Source organism: Plecotus auritus (assembly GCF_963455305.1).
Source record: "Plecotus auritus genome assembly, chromosome: 10".
In the NCBI taxonomy this organism is placed as follows: domain Eukaryota; kingdom Metazoa; phylum Chordata; class Mammalia; order Chiroptera; family Vespertilionidae; genus Plecotus; species Plecotus auritus.
In genome coordinates, this window is record NC_137785.1 from 59,157,749 (window position 1) to 59,176,393 (window position 18,645).

Sequence of the window (18,645 nt, forward strand, 5' to 3'; positions counted from 1 at the left end):
CAATAAAAACGTGTTTTTTTAAAAACACAAAGAGGGAGGTGTTGGACCCTGAAGGGGCAGTTGGGAGCTAAGAACAGTATTTCAGGAACAACGTCAGCAGGCTGGCGGGAGCCGGCGACCGCGGCGGCTGAGCGAGAGGGTGGGGGTCACGCTCTCTGTCTCCCTGCGTGTGTCCCCTTTCCCCACGAAGCGCCGAAGCCTGGTCGCCGTGAGAGCTCGGCATCCGTCGTCTCATCTGAGACGCCCGCCCGCCCGCCCGCCCGCCTGTACGGGTCCTCTCAGCCCCTCCCTCCGGGTGAGGACTGTGCGGCCCTGCAGGGGAGGCGACGCCCCAGTCTCAGAGCTGGTAACACCGCCACAGGGTCAACCCGCTCCCCAAAGGAACGGGGGGGGGGACGGGGAGGGCAGCTTCCATGCCCCCTCCTCACCTGAACACCCATCATGCTTGGCAGAGACAACCTCAGGCCCTGCCATCACCTCCAGCATGGAGCAGAGGCCTCCTTCCCCTCCTCGCCCTCCTCCCTCTCCTCCTCCTCCTCCTCCTCCTCCCCTCTCCTCCCCCCTCCTCCCACCACCCACACAGGAGCTTAAAGGCTCCTAGCACCAGCCCCCTCTCCTGGAGCCTCTGTCTCATCTCATCCTCTGACCGCAAAGCAGTTCACCGAAGGGGGCGGGGAGTGGGCGCGCTTGGCGCCTGGGACCTCCACGCCCCCAGACGCAGCCTGACCACAAACCCGCGTCCAGTCTGTGGGCCCAGGAAGTGGAGAGATGGGCCCGTCTTCACTGACCCTTCGGAAGGACCCCCGACGTAGGCACAGACCTTGCTGCCGGCGCCCAGCGCAGTGCCCCGTGGGCACAAACACAGAAACAGCCGACAGGACCGGCACAGGGGCCGCGACCCCGCCAGGCTCCCAGGCGCCACAGCCCCCGCGGCTCCACTCACAAGGCACGGCCAGCTTCCTCCAACGGCAGCCAGGAGCACGGATGCTCAAGACGCTCTCTTCGTGTTTTTAAAAAGCCAGCTGGAAAGACGTGCCCGCTGTGGTAATGGGCTGCTTCGAGGAGGAGGGTTCTGGGGTCCCCCCCCGGACCGCTTAGGTTTTCTGGCTTTTCAATGCGAAATGGGAACCACTTCTGTAACAGAGCGAGAGGCATTGAGAGAGAAGCAACGAGCCGCCTCTCCTCCTCCCCAGGAATGTAGCCCAGAGCCACGGCCCAGGAGGCAGGGGCCGCCTGGCTGTGGGACCCCTGGGATCACACTGCCTCTCGGAGCCTCAGTTTCCCTCTGGCAGACACCAAGCTCGCCACGCGGCGCTGCTTCCCAGCATCCTCGCTGCTGGGCGGGCGCTAGCAGGCAGAGCCACCAGGTCAGGTGAGGAGGCCTGGCCAGCCTTGCCCCGCCCCCATCGCCTTTGTCCCCCTGGGCACCGACTGACCCTGCACCCAGGCTGGTGCGGAACTAGAGGCCAAGCACCCTACCCTCCGCGCAGCCACATGCAAAGCGGCCCTGCTCAAGGCTGCCAGCCCACGCCCTCCCAGCCTCCCACCCATGCCCTCCCCCACCCTCTAGCAAGGAGGTGTCCCCATTTTACAGAGGAAGGACCAGAGGCTGGGAGAGAGGGGAGGAGCCCACCCACCCACATACACCAAGCCAAGGCAGAGGTTGGGCCTGGGCCCCTCTGTGGGTCCCTCCTCCCCGAGCCCTCAGCACACCCCCCAGCACTCCTGCCTAAGAGCCAGGTGCCCCGCCCGCTTAGGGCTGCGGGCGGGGTCGAGGGAGGACTGGCTGCACCCTTCCTGAGAAAAGGCCCCAGATAAACAGTTACCACGCCAGTTAATACCGACACCTACCCTGACCTACAGTCCCCACCCAGTCCATCCGCCGCCCCGGTGACGTCCTTCACACAACGTCCTTCAGCCCGAGTCCCATGCGGCCGCCGGGGGGCGGGTCTCTTTGGCCTCCTCGGATCTGGACCTGTTCCTTGGCCTTTGACATAAGCATCCTCGGTGTCTCCATTTCATACGTGAGAAACGGAAGCTCAGAGAGGTTGACGCACTGGCCCGAAGTCACACAGCCAGGGAGCGCCCGGGGGGTTCCCTCCAGAGCCCGAGTTCCAGTCCTCCAGACAGGAGGCCTCGCGAATAATCGCCCCTGTTGATGACGGCAGACAGCGCTCCCCCTGCGAACAGCTGGCCGGCAGGCGCTCATTAACCGAGGGAGTGCCACCCTCCCGCACACACCAGCTGGGCGGCGAGCTCCTGCACAGCCCCACGCCCACCTCCACCCCCACCCGGGCCCCCACCAGCCCCTCTATACAGCTGGGGACAGCATCTCCGGCCTTTCTCTGTCCCCCTCTTAAAGTGACCATCCAGGCCCAAGTGCCCATGTCCGAAAGCAGAGAAAAGGCACCTGCCCCAGAGCCACATCCCTGACCACAGACCCCCGCGCTGAAGGGGACCCCAAGGTCAGCTGCCCCAAGGGGCTGAGCGTCGTGAGGCCCACTGCACACACACACACACACACACGCACACGCACACACGCACACGCCGCCAGCAGAGGGAAGGGTTTACAGAAAGAAGGCACAGCAAGGGCTGGAGGGGGCGGGGAGGGAGTGCTCACCCCGGGGACACAAAGGACTCAGGACTCGGGGGTCACACAGCAGTACTGCAGAGAGGAGGAGAAGCCTATCCGCTGATCCCCAAACTCCACAGCGAGGGGGTCATCCACTCCTCTCGGGACCCGGGCGAGGCACGCCAGCTTGGGAAACCACTCTCTTTGTGGTTCCCAAATGGGGGTGCATCAGAGCCTGGAGGCTCCCGCCATCACCCCCAGCCTGGTCCCCTCTGGAGAGGGGCCGCCATGACCCTGGCCCCCGTCAGCTAGCTCTCCGACAGCGGCCTCACGGCCAGAGGCCAGCAGGCGCACAGGCGCACAGGGAGAGAAGGGAGCCGAAGCTCCTGGGCCCGAGGTCCAGACCGCCTGCTCGGGTTTGGGGCTAATTGGTACCGAAATGCCTCAGAACCCTGGGGCCTCCCCCCTGGGCCACGCTATTAAAATGAGAAGTTTGCACAGCCTCCTGACCCCCGGGCAAACCCAGTGCCAAGTTTCAAACCAGCAGAACTGCTCTTGAAACTTCTCCAGAACCAACAAAAGAGGAATAAAGTTTTGCTTTGCTTCCCCATCGCAGACAATTTTGAAAATACAGAAAGTGTAAACAAAGGAGAGATCTAGCAACAAACTCCACAAAGATATTTCCATCAAGACTCCTGCACCCGCTGGCCTGCGGGGCGGGGGGTGGGGGGGAGTGGGGGGGGTGGCTCTTGCTACAGGTGTCTGGGGGCAAAGTGCAGCTGCTTTGTCTCTCCCATTGGCCAGTGGGCTGAGTCCCGCCTCCGCCCAGGCCCCGGCCGGCCTGCCACTCAGGCTCCCTTGCTGGAGTCAACATAAGCCACTGTCACCCATCAGCCATCCCTTTGTGCCCAACTTCACAGGAAGGGGGCCTGAGAGGTGGGGTCAGCCTCAAAGCCCAGAGCACCCCAGGTTGGGGCAGGACGAGGAGGGGGGACGTGGGCAGGGAGGTGGGCTGGCAGTGTGTTTTGCTCTTGCAGGATTTAATGGGCCCATGTGAGACTCTGCCTGCCAAGGTGGGGTCAGCGCCCAATGGGTACTCAAACGAACCCCCCCCAGAACCCCGGGAGGCTGGACCCTGGTTCCAGCTCCAGGACTGACCTTTGACGACTTCAGCTTTCCCACCTGTAAGTGGGGCTCATCACTCCGACCCTGACTCACAGGAACCCCACCATTCAAGGGGCGTCATGCCATGGCTGTGTAAGCCACCTGCCTCATACACTGGAGGGCTCCCCCTGCCCCCCTCCCCCTAAGAGGCCAAGAGCACCCACTCTCAAAGCCGGAGGATCTGAGGAGAGAGGACCCCATGTCCAGGCTATGTCACCACCCCCGCCCATTTCCTTCATGCAAAAGGTTAGATTTGGGGTCCCCCCAGTGAGGAGCCAAGTCAGGGGCCAGAGCCTGCCCTCTGTCCCATCTGCACCCCCTCCCCCTAACTGGCTGGGTGGATTGCTTTCAACCCCAAGCCCAGGCTTGTCCTCCCTCCGGAGGCTCCTCCTAGGGGCTGTGTTCACTTTAAACAGACCACAGCGGACCCTTAAGCAAGGGGGAGGGTGTTAGGGCACCACCCCCACACCTTTGACTCCCCCGAAACTTAAGGACAGTTCTCTCTGACATCCAGGGGAGGTTGGTTCCCGCCCCACCCCACCCCCCACCAAATCCCAGGATGCTCAGTCCCTCCTGTAAAGTGGCCTTGAAGGATGTGGGCAGTCAGAACAAAGCAGGCGGGCGCCTCGGCACCGGGGATTCCCAGCCACAGGGGCCGGAATGACGGGCCCATCTGCGGCGGGTGGAACACAGGGGTGCAAAACCTGGGGAGACCCTGGACTGGACGTAAGCTATATACCGACACTGTCAGCTCCCTTGTCCATGTCGGGGACACTGACCCCCCCTGCCACCATAAGCCAAGGGCTTTCCCACAGAAGGGAGGCGGTGCCCGGCCTGGGGGCAGCGCTGTGTCCCGCTACCTGGTCTGTCCTGGAGTGGGGACAGTGGCATTGGGCCCCTATTCCTGCCAGCTGGGAGCCCTATCTGGGCACATTTTCCCTCCCCGCCCCCTGCCCCCCCCCCCCCCCGCAAGGGCCCTGAGTGGGGGGCCGAGGGTGGAGGGAGGGGGCATGGGGAGACGATCCCCAGACCCCAGCCAGTCAGAGGAGTGGAGCGGAGGGGGGTTGGGGCTGGGGTCCCAGTGGGCCGGCATCCTCCCCCGCCGCCCCCCATCTCAGGCCTGGGAAGGCAGCCGAGGGAGGGGTCGGCTCAGCCCTCCACCCAGAGGAGCCTGCAGGCACCCCGCACCCCCGCAGGCACCCCTATGGCGCAGGCCTGAGGGCCGGCGGGCGCATCCCGGCCCCTCCCCCACCCGCTCCGGGCGCGCGCCCCAGCGCCGGGGGGCACCTCCTCGCGGGTCCCCGCCGCGCTCACCTGCCCCCGCTCACCTGCCCGCGCTCCTGCCCCGCGGCGCCCGAGTCCCTGCCGCCCGAGCGTCAGTGCGCCCCGGCCGCGGGCGGGATCCGGCCGAGCGGGCTGGGACGGCGGCGTGGCCGCAGGCGCCCCCCGCTGGCGGTCGGGGTCCCGCCCGGCCCAGCCCAGCCCCGGGCGCAGGCGGCGAAGGGGGGCGCCCCGCACGCTCCGGCCCCCATTCCGCCCCGCCTGCCGCCGCCCCGCTGATTCTCCCAGAAATGAAGCGCCCGCCCCGGTCAGCGTGGAAGGGGGCCCCGGGCACCCTGGAACCCAAGCAGGAAATAAACCCTTTCAAACCTGTTCTCAAAGGCACGCACGTGTCTGGACGCGCCAGGCGCCGCGCCGCCCCACAGGGAAACACTTTCTAGCAAACTCCTCTAGCTGCTTCAGCTCCAGATCCGCCCCGTACCCCAGGAACGCCCCACTTCTGGAAGGATCCATCATCGGCGGACTAATGCCCTGCCGCTTGAGATGAGGAAGCTCGGGTGGAAACCTGCGGCCTCACTCAGGCCTGGAACTCCGGTGGGGTCCAGAGGTGGGATCTAAGCCCCCTCCCCGCCCCCTGCACCCAGTAGGTCCACTTGTATCCACCTGCCTGTGCTGGCACAGGAAGCCAAAGCCCACCTAGGAAAGGAGGGGCCTTCGCGCTGGCCGGTTTGGCTCAGTGGATAGAGCCTGCGGACCGAAGGGTCCTGGGTTCGATTCCTGATCAGGGCACATGCCTGTGTTGCTGGCTGGATCCCCAGTAGGGGGCGTGCAGGAGGCAAGTGAACAATGATTCTCATCATCGATGTTTCTATCCCTCTCTCTCCCTTTCTCTCTGAAATCAATAAAAAACATATATTAAAAGAAAAAGAAAGTCCTGCCGGTGTGGCTCGGGGCTGCTGGTCGATTCCCAGTCAGGGCACACACCTGGGTGGCAGGTTGCCGAGCGTCTGCACAGGTCAGCTGACGGATATTTCTCTCCCCAAGCATGTCCAAATACAACAATAAATAAATGGAAAAAAAAAAAAGTAGGTGTTACAACCTCGTCATGACCCCACTCACTGCTTCCCACGAGCCGGGTGGGCCCAGAGTTGGAAGCAAAAAAAAATCTGTCCTGTTTGCGCGGCACCCAGGACGGTGAGCCAGAGCCGGTCCTCGGAGTCACCGCTGGGAGGGACCCAGGCGAGGCCTGAGGGATCTGCAGGACCAGGGGCGGGGAGGTCCCAGGCCTGCGGAGGGTCCCCCTCCCGCTGTCCAGAGCGCCCTGACTCCCAGTGAAAACCCGGTGCCCACTCCGCTGAGAGGGATCGGGGCGCAGCCTGAAGCCCATTTCTCAGGCCCCACCTCAGAGGCCCAGCCGGAGCTCCACGGGAAGATTCTGGGAAATCTGCAGTTTAACAGGCGCCAGCTGACCCTATGACCGCAGGTTAATAAAACCCTGGCCCACTGGGAACCCCGGTCCACTGGGAAGCCCGCGGTGGAACCCGGAGCCAGGTACCCCAGCTTACCTTGGAACAACCCCGCAGGGAACCAGCTGAGGAACTGGGGTGGGACGCTGGCAGGTGAAGATCCGCTTTCCCCTCCAGACGGCGGGAGACGGCGTCCCACAGCCTCTGGACAGGGGGCAAGGGGGCCCTCTGGGCTGGAGCTGAGACGTGGTCCCACAGCCTCTGACAGGGGGCACGGGGCCCTCTGGGCTGGAGCTGAGACGGGGTCCCACAGCCTCTGACAGGGGGCACGGGGCCCTCTGGGCTGGAGCTGAGACGGGGTCCCACAGCCTCTGACAGGGGGCTCGGGGCCCTCTGGGCTGGAACCGTGCCACTCTCCGGGCAAGGTCACTGCTGCATCCTGAGGGCTCACGGCGGAAGGTGTGAGCCACCGGGACGCCCCGTCCCAGAACTGGGCGCGATGGTCGGCACACCTGCTGCTCATCGGAGCCACAGCCCACGCCTGCACGAGGCCCCGCCCTCCCCGCCTCAGAGCCCACCTGAAGCTTCGTGGGGAGGCTTGTGTCCTGCGGCCAAGGTGGACCCTGGAGAGGGAGGGGCCCCTCCAAGCTGAGTCCAGGAGCCCTCCGCCCTCTGCAGGGAGCGATGCTATGGCTTCCACCCACGTGTCACCTTGACCCAGAGCTCTGACCAGCTCTCCCAACAGCAGACGGGAAACAGCAGGAGGGAGGGCGTCCAACACGCCTCCGCTCACCCGCAACTGCCAGGGCAGCCCCACCTGTGGGGGCACCTCAGGGGCGCGGCCTCGTGGCAGGCTCTGTCCTCAGTGACTGCGCGACGGGGCCAGTGTCGGAATCGCCCAGAGGCCTCATGGAAAAAAAAAAAAGCGCACAACACACACACACCCCGCGGCCCCACCCTGATTCTGGTTGAGCAGGTCTGGCATGGCTCCCGAGAATTCTACCTTGTCCGGAGCTCCCAGCTGGCACCGATGCCGCCGGTCTCGGGTGAGATTCTGCTTTCCAAAAAGGGTTGGCGTCCCATTCCCAGGGGTCCTGACCCCGCGCAGGCCCGTGAGTACTCGGGTATGCGTTACCCAACACCCAGGTGAGCCGGGCCGGCGTGGCTCAGAGGCTGAGCGCGAACTATGGACCAGGAGGTCAGGGTTCCATTCCCGGTCAAGGGCACAGGCCCCGGTTGTGGGGTTCATCCCCAGTCGGGGGCGTGCAGGAGGCAGCCGATGGGTGATTCTCTCCCATTAATGCTTCTCTCTCTCTCTCTCCCTTCCTCTCTGACATCAATTTTTTAAAAAATCCCAGGTGAGCTCTGTTAGCGACCCGATGGGCCTTCCCGGGAGAAAGGAGTGGCTGCCCCAGGTGGTGCTGGGTGAACGGCCGCCTTTGGAGGAAAAGCTTTTAGAGACCAGCTCCCACCAGACTAACACCACCGCCACCAGCCAGCCGATGAAAGACCTAGTGTTGGAAGAGAAAACGTACACAGGAAGATGTAGCCAGGCGTCCTCAAACGACGGCCCGCGGGCCACATGCGGCCCGCCGAGGACATTTGTCCGGCCCGCCGGGTGCCGCTGCCTGTCCTGCTTAGCAGCCAACGCGTCCCGGGCCCGCAGTGCGCATAGGAATTTGTTCATAGTTTTTTTTTTAAACTATAGTCCGGCCCTCCAACGGTCTGAGGGACAGTGAACTGGCCCCCTGTTTAAAAAGTTGGAGGACCCCTGATGTAGCCACTCTGTGAGAAGGCAGCAGAGGAGATCCAACCCACATTGAAGGGCTGTCCTTAAACGCAGACTGTCCCTCTCCAGGCGGGGGGAAGGGGCGTCTCCAACGGCCCACCTCCAGCGTGTCTGTCACTCTCTCTCTTTTTTTTTTAATATATTTTATTAATTTTTTACAGAGAGGAAGAGAGAGGAGAGGGATAGAGAGTTAGAAACATCGATGAGATAGAAACATCGATCAGCTGCCTCCTGCACACCTCCTACAGGGGATGTGCCCGCAACCAAGGTACGTGCCCTTGACCGGAATCGAACCCGGGACCTTTCAGTCCGCTGGCCGATGCTCCATCCACTGAGCCAAACCGGTTTCGGCTGTCACTCTCTTTTTTTTAAAAATATATTTGTACTGATTTCCAAGAGGAAGGGAGAGGGAGAAAGAGAGAAATATCCATGATGACAGAGAATCATGGATCGGCTGCCTCCTGCACGCCCCCTATGGGGGATGGAGCCCGCAACCCGGGCCTGTGCCCTTGACTGGAATTGAACCCGGGACCCTTCCGTCCGCAGGCCGACGGTCTATCCACTGAGCCACACCAGCCAGGGGAGGTTTGTCGTTTTCATTACCCACTGTGGTGACAGCCCCCAGAGAACATGGGCCTCATTCGCCCTCCCAGGGGCCGCGCCCACCACGAGGGCCAGCGCCCGCTACCAGAGAGCGGTCAGCATTTGCTGCCTGCATGCCACGCGGCGCTCACATCCGACACCCTTCTCCCGGCAACCCCATCGGACGCGAGAGCACTGGCCAGAAGAGATGTGGATTGAACCCGTCATCCACTCTTGCTGCCTCCTCACACAGACCACTGTTAAAAAGAACAGTTACGCCCTGGCTGGTGTGGCTCAGTGGATAGAGCGTCTGCCTGCGGACCGAAGGGTCCCGGGTTCGATTCCGGTCAAGGGCACATGCCCGGGTTGTGGGCTCCATCCCCCGTAGGAGGCATGCAGGAGGCAGCCGATCCATGATTCTCTCTCATCATGGGTGTTTCTCTCTCTCTCTCTCTCTCCCTCCCCCTTCCTCTCAGAAATCAATACAAATATAAAAAAGAAACGTCAGGATAGCTCCTGGGCAGCTCAAACACAGGAGTTCAGGGGGTGGGCAGTGAGTACGGCTTCTAGCAACGACAGACAGTTTCTTTTTCAGTAACTCGGGTTGGACGATAGGAGCCACCACATGGCGATACTGTGTAACATCCGCAGTCGAGGCGAGCTGGGCCGGGCCGGGCAGTCACCACGGGGCATCTGACGTGTTCGCTCCGCAAAGCTACGCGCAAGCGAAAGTGTGGGCCACAGAATGCGTGGTGGGGAGCGCAGAATCCGACGTGGGACACCTCCGTGTAAAAGCAAAGACCCCCCAAAAATATCTATGTGCAGATGTGTTTATGTTTGTCAACGCATTTTGTTATTGATTTAAGAGAGAGAGAGAGATTTGTTCCACATATTTACGCATTCATTGGTTGGTTCTTGTGTGTGCCCTGACTGGGACTTGAACCCACAACCGTGGTGTATCGGAATGACACTCTAACCAACTGAGCTATCCAGGGCTATAAATGCAGTTTTTAAAATCTGGGGTACATCCCAAATCATCATAGCGGCCGGCTTCCGGGAGCTCAGGGGGACGAGGGGCCAGGCAGCAGACCCCTGGCCCAGGGGCCCCCAGGTTACCTGCATTCCCGTGGAACTCGCTCTGTTGCTGAGAAATGAAGGCCATCCATTCCGGGGAGGTGGATCCTTCACGCTCTAACTTCCCACTTGAGAGACTTATTTCACAGGATTCTACTTCCTGCTTGTTTGCTTAGAGACCGTTGCCAGTGAACGTGTAAGAAGCGAGAAAGGGGCCATATAGGATACTTTCAGCAATAAAGATTTTAAAAATAATAATGAATGTGGAAGAAGCGAGCGGGCTGGAGCAGGCGGTTGTCTACAGACTCCTGTTCACGCTAAACCAGCCCGGGACTCCGTGCACGACCCCACTTGGGTGGTCCAGGCGGCTCCGTGGGGCCAGCCACGGCCGCCAACTCCACTCTGAGAAATGGCTCGGCTGCACATGGCTACGGATCCTGCTTCCTCCGCTCTTGGGAGAAGCAAAAACTCTTTTTTTAAAAAAATGTATTTTATTGATTTTTTACAGAGAGGAAGGGAGAGGGATAGACAGTTAGAAACATCAATGAGAGAGAAACATCGATCAGCTGCCTCCTGCACGCCCCCTACTGGGGATGTGCCTGCAACCAAGGTACATGCCCTTGACCGGAATCGAACCTGGGACCTTTCAGTCCGCAGGTCGACGCTCTATCCACTGAGCCAAACCGGTCAGGGCAGCAAAAACTCTTATGACTCCAACGGGCCGTGGGGTGAAGCATCCGTCACTCAGGGTCCCTTGCATTAAAGCAAAGGATAAGGCCCGGTGGGCATGTGCGCATGGGAGTCCGCTGCCAGCCTGGCGGTGGACCGGGGCGAGGCCAATGCCTGCCTTTGCCCAGGCCCTGGCCGGGCCGGAGGGAAACCAGCCCCTGAAGGCATCCCCACTGCCCTCCCGGCCGCACGAGGATGAACACCGCGGGAGTGCCCTCGCCGTAGGGGAAAAGCCCTCCTTGTCTACACGGGGCTGTCTTTGGAAGGACGAGCTACACTGAGGCAAAGCAGCCATCCAGGGGTCACAGAAAGGCTCAGACCAGCGGTTCCGAAGATGAAGGAGAGCAAACGCCTTTATTGAAGTGCGGGTGATGAGGCGTGAGCCCAGGGTGAGCACTGGGGGGACCGCGGTGCGTAGAAATGCGATTTATAAAATTTTCAAGGCAAACAATGGGCATCTTCGAAGACATCGTCGTCAGCTTAAAAAAAAACACACACACACAAAAAAAACTTCCGGGATGCGATCCGGTGCCCGGGGTGACGGGCCCTCAGGAAATGTCGAGATTTCACGAATCATTTGTATCAAATCTCTCTGCTTTTCTGGAAGCTCCTAGCGCCTCGGCAGCGGCAACTAGACAAGACTGGGAAGCTCTTGAGATGGTTCAGACCTCCAGCACCTCCCAGGAGTCCGCGCTTCTTAGCACAGAAGGCAGCGCTGATCGGAGGAAATAAACAAGAAGGTTATTACACACAAACACGGACTCGCCACCCTTCCAACGTCACGCAGCTATGTACACGGTCCACTACAGAAGCCTAGCTCGCGGCTCCCGTCCAGAACTCCCCTGGCCGCCGCCTCCCGATGAGTGGGTGCTCTTGGCAGTGAGAACGGACGCCTGTGACGAGCCTTTGGGATCTTTTGGGGCCACAGGACTTGCAAAAGGCTGATGTTAAAGGGGACCCCTGGGCCCTCTCTGTGGGAATCAGAGAGGGGGGGGGGGGGTCTTAAATGTCGGAGCGTCAGTGGAGGGGCGAAGAGACGCAGCAGGCTAGCATACCCAGAGGCGTAATGAGGAGACTTGGGAAAGCGCGCGTGTGCGTGCGTGGCACGGAACCCAGCCTGGACGGGAGGGCAGTTTGCACTCAGGGAGTGCGGCCGACCACGGGGATCTCTCTCATCTCAGAGGTGCCGCCGCCTCATCCACGGGAGACAGGACCGAACAGCCTTCCCCACGCCACGCGCTTCGGAGGTGGCTTCCCCAGCCTCCCCCTCCCCCCCCCCCCCCACCGTCCGGGTAACGGCCAGTTTTGCTTCACAGCCGCTCTTTACAACAGCACCTTTAAGATAAACCAAGACTCCAGCCCAGCCGGCGTGGCTCGGTGGTTGAGCGTCGACCTATGCACCAGGAGGTCAGGGTTCAATTCCTGGGGATGGCACGTGCCTGGGTCATGGGCTCGATCCCCGGTGTGGGGCGTGCAGGAGGCAGCCGATCCACGATTCTCTCTCATCGCTGATGTATCTCTCTCTCCCTCTCCCTTCCTCTCTGAAATCGATAAAAATATATATTAAAAAGAAAAAGGATAAACCAACACTCCTAATGAATTCACCGGACTGCCTGGCGGAGACCTCGCTGGCATCTGGCTGCTGCGGGAGAGGGAGCCACGGCCACAGGGAACCCACGGACTTAAGTTAAACGTAAGTGGACGTGCAAATACCCAGCAACACGCGCCGATCGCGCAGGTGGAGGCCACCTGACTCCCTTGCTGCCTAGCACCTGCTCCTACGACATCCGGCATTCCTCCCAGTCCACCCAGGAGGCACCTCCCGTCCGTGACCCCCCCAGGGGTGCACTGTCTCCCTCCCTCTGGGCACCCTCTCTCTGAAGTGCCGTCTCCCTCCTCTGGTGGGCGATGGGCCAGGCTCAGCCTGACAGCGCACAGACTTAAGTCGAAAAGGCAGCGGCCGAGCGCTTCAGAGAGACAAGTGCCGGGAAAGAGCAAGCCGAGCGCGAGCAGCTTATCAGCTCAGAACCGCCCGAGTCAATGTTTGGCTCCGGAGAGCAAACAGGTCCGTTTCCAGGCAGTTCTCCTGGTTAATAGTTCTGTCAACACCCAATTCATGGAGCTCATTATCTCTGATGAAAAGAAGGGGCCTCAGGTGCAAAGTCAACACGCCTCATGGGGACACGCCTCATGAGGACACGCCTCACAAGGACACGGCCCACGAGGACACGGTCCACGAGGACACGCCTCACAAGGACACGGCCCACGAGGACACGGTCCATGAGGACACGCCTCACAAGAACACGGCCCACGAGGACACGGCCCACGGGGACACAGCCCACAAGGACACGCCTCACGGGGACACGGCCCATGGGGACACGGCTCACGGGGGACACAGCCCATAGGGACACGCCTCACGGGGACACGGCCCACGAAGACACAGCTCACGAGGACACGGCCAAGTTTCCGCACCACGTGAGTGCCTAAACGTGAACACGGATTCTGCCCACAATATCCTGACAGAATGGCAGTGCCTTTGCCTTGAGGTGTCGAGGCTGGGAAGGCGCCCCCGGGCACACTCAGACCCGTCGGTGTCCACTGAACGCAGCTCCGTTCTCTAAGCATCTCACCATGACCACGTCAGAGGGCAAGGGAGGAAGAGTAGCTATGACACGTAACGTTCCTCCTCCGTTCAGGGTAATAGGGCCATTTAGCAGATGCTTTGCTCACAAGACGCCTCTGGGAAGGCTGCTTCCGGCCCACGCACAGTTCAATGGGCGGGAGCGAGCGAGAGCTGGCGGGAGGATAGACTCTCCCCACCCGTCACCGTAGCCTGTCGGTGTCGGTCCCGGCTACATCGGCAACGCCGTTTTTATACTTCAGCCTGGACTTTCTGAAAAGTTAACTGAGAGGCAATCCATTTCCCACCAACATTCCTGATGAGTGACTGACACGCTAAGAAATCAGCAGCGTGTTAGGACGGAAGGAACGGATAAAACTCTAGATTACTATCAAAATCGAGATGTCGTCATCATCATTGATAAAATATTAGCAAAGCTCTGGGGATTTTTACAGAGTGGTCTTGATAGCCACACCCCGTCACGGGGGAGGTCATGGCCGTGAGCACATCACAGCCATACGGGGTCCTGCCCGGCCAGAGTGGCTCAGCAGCTGAGCGTCAACCCATGAACCAGGTTACCAGTTTGACTCCCGGCCAGGGCACATGCCCAGGTTGTGGGCTCCGTCCCGTGTGGGGCGTGCAGGAGGCAGCCCACCAGTGACTCTCTCTCATCATTGATGTTTCTATCTCGCTCTCCCTCTCCCTTCCTCTCTGAAATCAATAAAAAATATATGTTAATATCGGGTCCTGCGCTCACAGCAGTCATACTCTCCCGACCTGCCCACAGTCCGGAAACCCCAAACCCTAGTCCACCGGGCACGGCAAACGGCTCACACTCAGCATGGCATAGGGGAGGGGACGGGAAGCACACACATGGGGATCTGAGGCGCTAAGGGGTGACTGTTACCGCCCATGCCCTGTCTGCCAAGCCCCTACCCAGGAATTCCTGAGCCCAAGCACAGAGCCTCAGTGTTCATGGAGGACCCAGATGCAGGGAACGGTGAGACACACTTGCGACGGGACGGACGGACAGTGGGATCCTTAATCCTGAGGGCCGGATGGCGGCGACGTGTGAAGCCAGCCGGTCCCTGGTCCAAGCGAGAGATTGAAGCCACGGGCAGCCTCTCTGAGCGGGACACACGCTGAAACCAGCACCTTCACGGACAGGACACCTCCAGCCTGGAGGGAAAGCACCCGACTTTCTCATCAACACAGAGCCGCTGGGGTTTGGGCCGACGCCTCTCTGACCCACCGGCACCTCCGACAACCGGTACTTAAATGTTTCCGATGACCTTTTAAGGAGCATCGACATGGACTGGGCGCGCGCGCACACACACACACACACACACACACACACACACACACACACACACACACGACCACCAATGGAACGTCCCCATGGGGCGGGGGGGAGGGGCGCGCGTTGGTAACCCGTGTTCCACAAGAGCCGGCAAAGGAAGGTCGTGGCTCGTGGACGCGGGCGGGCCATCTCCTTCAGGGACACGCATGTGATGGGTCTGCCGAGCCCTTAGACTCAGCCGTGGTTCTCCACCTTCCTGATGCCGCGACCCTGGAATACAGCGCCTCGTGTGGTGGTGACCCCAACCGTAACATTATTTTCGTTGCTACGTCATAACTGTCATTTTGCTACTGTTATGAATCGTCATGTAAATATCTGTTTTCCGATGGTCTTAGGCGACCCTGCTAGCGGTTCTCAACCTGTGTGTCGTGGAAAACACAGATATTTCCATGATGATTCGTAACAGTAGCAAAATGACAGTTACAAAGTAGCAACGAAAATAATGTTACGGTTGGGGGTCACCACCACACGAGGAGCTGCATTACAGGGTCGCGGCATCAGAAAGGTTGAGAACCACTGCTTTAGAGGATAAAGACTCGGAGGAGGGGGTGAGGCAGGAGTGGCGCGCACGGATGGGAGGGGACAGAACAAACGAGCAGGCGAAGAGCAAGTTCAAAGTATTTTACTTCGGATTGGAAAAGGAACAGCTCCGACACTGTTCGCTGCAAGATACCCAGTATTCACGAGTACAGTGCTGGTCGTGAGAGGAGATGCACACGCCCCAAGCTCTCCTCCGCCATGCTGTTCCTTCTCTTAGAAAGATACTGTTTACCAAAAGGAAACGGCAGCAGTACAGGAAAAACCAATTTCCCAGTAAGTGTACGAAAACCTAAGATTCCCAATGGAATCAAGATGATCTTCCCGCCATCACCGCCTGCAGCACAATCACATGCTTGTGGGACACGGCTCTCCGCGCCCCAAGAGGACGCTCGCTTTCGACGACGGCGAGGGCGATGCTCAGAGAGACCAGTGCGGGCCGACGGCACACGGGGCTCCGCCGGCACCGAGAGTCCGCAGTGGGCAGCTAACACTGAATCCCGTTTCATTGTATAAATAATTGTTCCCTTAGCAGTAAACAGACGTCGACGCGTTCGCCACGGTCCTAGGAAATAAATACTGTGGTTATGCACACAACATGTTAGGACAAAACTAGTTCCGGAGAACAAAAGGAAGCTCGACACCCTTGATAAAAAAAAAAAACCCTGATCAGAATCAAATGGGCACCTTCGGATTTAAAACATCGTCAATGGAACCGCGCGTCGGAAATCGTCCATGTTCACACGGGGGGGTGACTCTCCAGTTCTGGAACACGTCTTTCGGGTGTGAACGAAAATAACGAACACATTGGAAGTCGTTGATTTCAGGGGTGACATCCGTTCTGGTCTTACTTCCGCGTTATTTTCTTTATAAAAAGTTACACTAAGTGTCCATTCGTGGTCTGATTGGTCTTCAGTATTTCATAAGTGTAGATATAAAAGAAATTCCTAAAAACCGACAGTACTTCGTACGCGTGTATATATGTATAGATAAAAAGAACCTCATCTCGGAAACGGCTGTCATGGACAGAGCCACACACAACACTGATGCTAGACATGAGCGCTTGCACCTACGGACAGCAATTTCAGAAATGATTCACTTACATTCATTAGATCACAGTAAATATTCCCAAACTCAACATGTGACAAGTGACAGAATATACATCTTGTTTGCACTCAAGGCTGACCACAACCGAAATTTACAGTATGATTGAAACAAGCCCATGTTTAAAAACGCTTTAATTCAAGGTAACAATTCCACGGGAGGAGGGGGAAGACTGGGATGACAAGTATTTGGTCTTCGTAAGGCAATACAAAACAGACCCATTATCAAAGACCATTTCGTTGGGAAAGATCGACAATACCAAGAGCATAAAGTGGGTATAAGAAAATAGCTTTTGTAAGTATGACTTAATTAAAGCTGTTTACAGGTAGGTATTCTCTCCCACGGGAGGGGCACGAATTTTAAAAAAGAGATGAGAGACAGGCAGGCGCAGCGCCCGGGCGAGAGGCGCCGCGCGGAGTCCGCAGCCAGGGCTCGCGCGGCAGGAAGGGGACAGACGTGTGGCCTCTTGCCCGATCACAAGTTTAAAAAAAAACCCGCAGAGGAAACAAACATGGGATCTCGTACCTGCCCACTGCCCAGACAGCACGATCGGAAGCGGGTGCCAGTTCGCGGTCAGAGATGAGAGATGTGTTCAGTGTTGACACAGAAGTACATAGTACGGATATATATACTCGTTTGTACAAAATAAAATCAATGTCATTTGCCACCATAAACCTTTACTCGAGGGAGGAGACGTGCCTGCAAGCGGCCGGTCCCGGGGGCCCCGCTAGGTCATTCAACGCAGAGAAAATCGAACACGAGCGCTAGTCACGTCCCTACGCGTGGATGTTAGGATGACAATTCAGATTATTTTGCAAACTAATCCTGAGAAAAATCTGTTTACAATTTAAACAGAAATGTTATGTAAAAAGTATTAACAAATCCACTATTACAAATATCAATTTCCTATGTGGTCGTCTATATATACACACAATAAAATGGTAAATATATGCAAAAATATTTTAAAAACACATGCACAGACCCCTTCCCCTTGGGAATCTGGGCTTCCTATGAGAGACCTGTTCTCCTCCCGGTCCTCCGACACCCCACCCCTCCCCGCACTGACCCTGCTCCCTCACACTGCACAAAGCCAATGAGGAATAGATTTCCTTTACATTCAAGCTCTGAACCTGAAATGACCCTGTTGTAGCATACGGCTTATCAAGCGAGCGGCCTTGCCCCCCTTCGGCTTTTCGCCTTGGCCGCCGTCAGTCTTCCCGATCCATTCCGTGGCGAGCTGGGACAACAGTTGCTAAATCAACACGTGGCCCGCGCCAGGCTCCCGGACGGGTCCCAGGAGGCCCCGGGCCGCTGCCCGGGGCGGGAGGTCACTGCACGCAGCAGGCGTCCGTGGCCCACGCCGACTACCTACAGAGGTCGGCGAGGGGGGCGTCCCTCTTGTGCTTCCTCCGCTTGCCGTGGAAACACTGGTTAGTGGGTTTGCCGGGATGCGGCTTGTTTGCCGCCAGGGCGCTGTGGCTGCTGGGAGCGGTACCTTGGAAGCCTTTGCTGGAAGACCGGAAGAGCCGGGCGGGTCCGTGCTGCGGGAAAGGAAGCGGGCAGAGACGTCAGTACCGGGAGGGGCCCGCGCTGCTCGCCCCACCCCGGAGCTCTCACAACCAGGGCCTGTGGCTCAGCCGGCGGCGGCCCCTCCTGAGCTGCGGTTCTGGGCTCTGTCCCTGGGAATGCCGAGCGCAGACCACCCCCTACCCACCCCGCAGAGCAGGTGGGGCGCGCTCCTCGCCAGGAGCCTGCCAGCCGGGACGCCACACGGAAGTGGCCCCGCGGCTCCGACACCAGGTGCGCGGGGCTGGCCGCCCTCCTGCCGTCACCTGCCACGTTAACTGCCCCTCGGGGTGATCGTTCGGGGCACGGGCCTGAGGCCGTGCCGGGGAAGGACCTGCAGGTCAAGGGAGGCACGCGTGACCGACACGCCCTGCGCGGGGGAGGTGGGATGGCCTCAGGCCGGGCCAGGAGCAAGTGGCTTCTTCCCCATCTGAGGCAGGGCCCGTGATGATGCCACTTCAGGCAACAAAACAGCCTAAAACAGAGGCTCTGAGGCCTTTGCAAGTGAAAGCGGATGCCAAACTACTGGGCTGGTTGGCCGCTGCCTGACCTTTCACCCCAGGCCCTGCGTCGGCCACGGACACATCCCGGCCCCGCTATTCCCAGGTGCGCACGCAGCCAGTCACACGAGAGCCGCACCTGCGGTGACCCAAGTGCAGCGAGGCCCTTTCCAGCCCTGCGGCCTCTCTGCTGAGTCTGGCATGAGGGCGGCGGCCCGGCACCGCACCACGACCGGGACGGACACCCGGAGGTCTGTGTCCCGGGGGTCCCAGGCCCGGTCACTACAAGCCCATCGTGCAG

At 59.6% G+C, this 18,645-nt stretch overlaps 1 protein-coding gene across 3 annotated transcripts in view; it reads right to left on the minus strand.

Annotated features, from left to right (window-relative positions):
• Positions 1–15,243: 15,243 nt before the first annotated feature.
• Positions 15,244–18,645, minus strand: part of TENT4B (terminal nucleotidyltransferase 4B) — a 40,035-nt gene continuing 36,633 nt past the window's right edge. For all 3 annotated transcript variants that reach the window (XM_080644915.1, XM_080644916.1, XM_080644914.1), the window contains one exon: positions 15,244–17,819. In XM_080644915.1, coding sequence (XP_080501041.1) covers positions 17,643–17,819 — 177 coding nt within the window. In that variant the 3' untranslated portion in view covers positions 15,244–17,642. The remainder of the gene's footprint in view (positions 17,820–18,645) is intronic.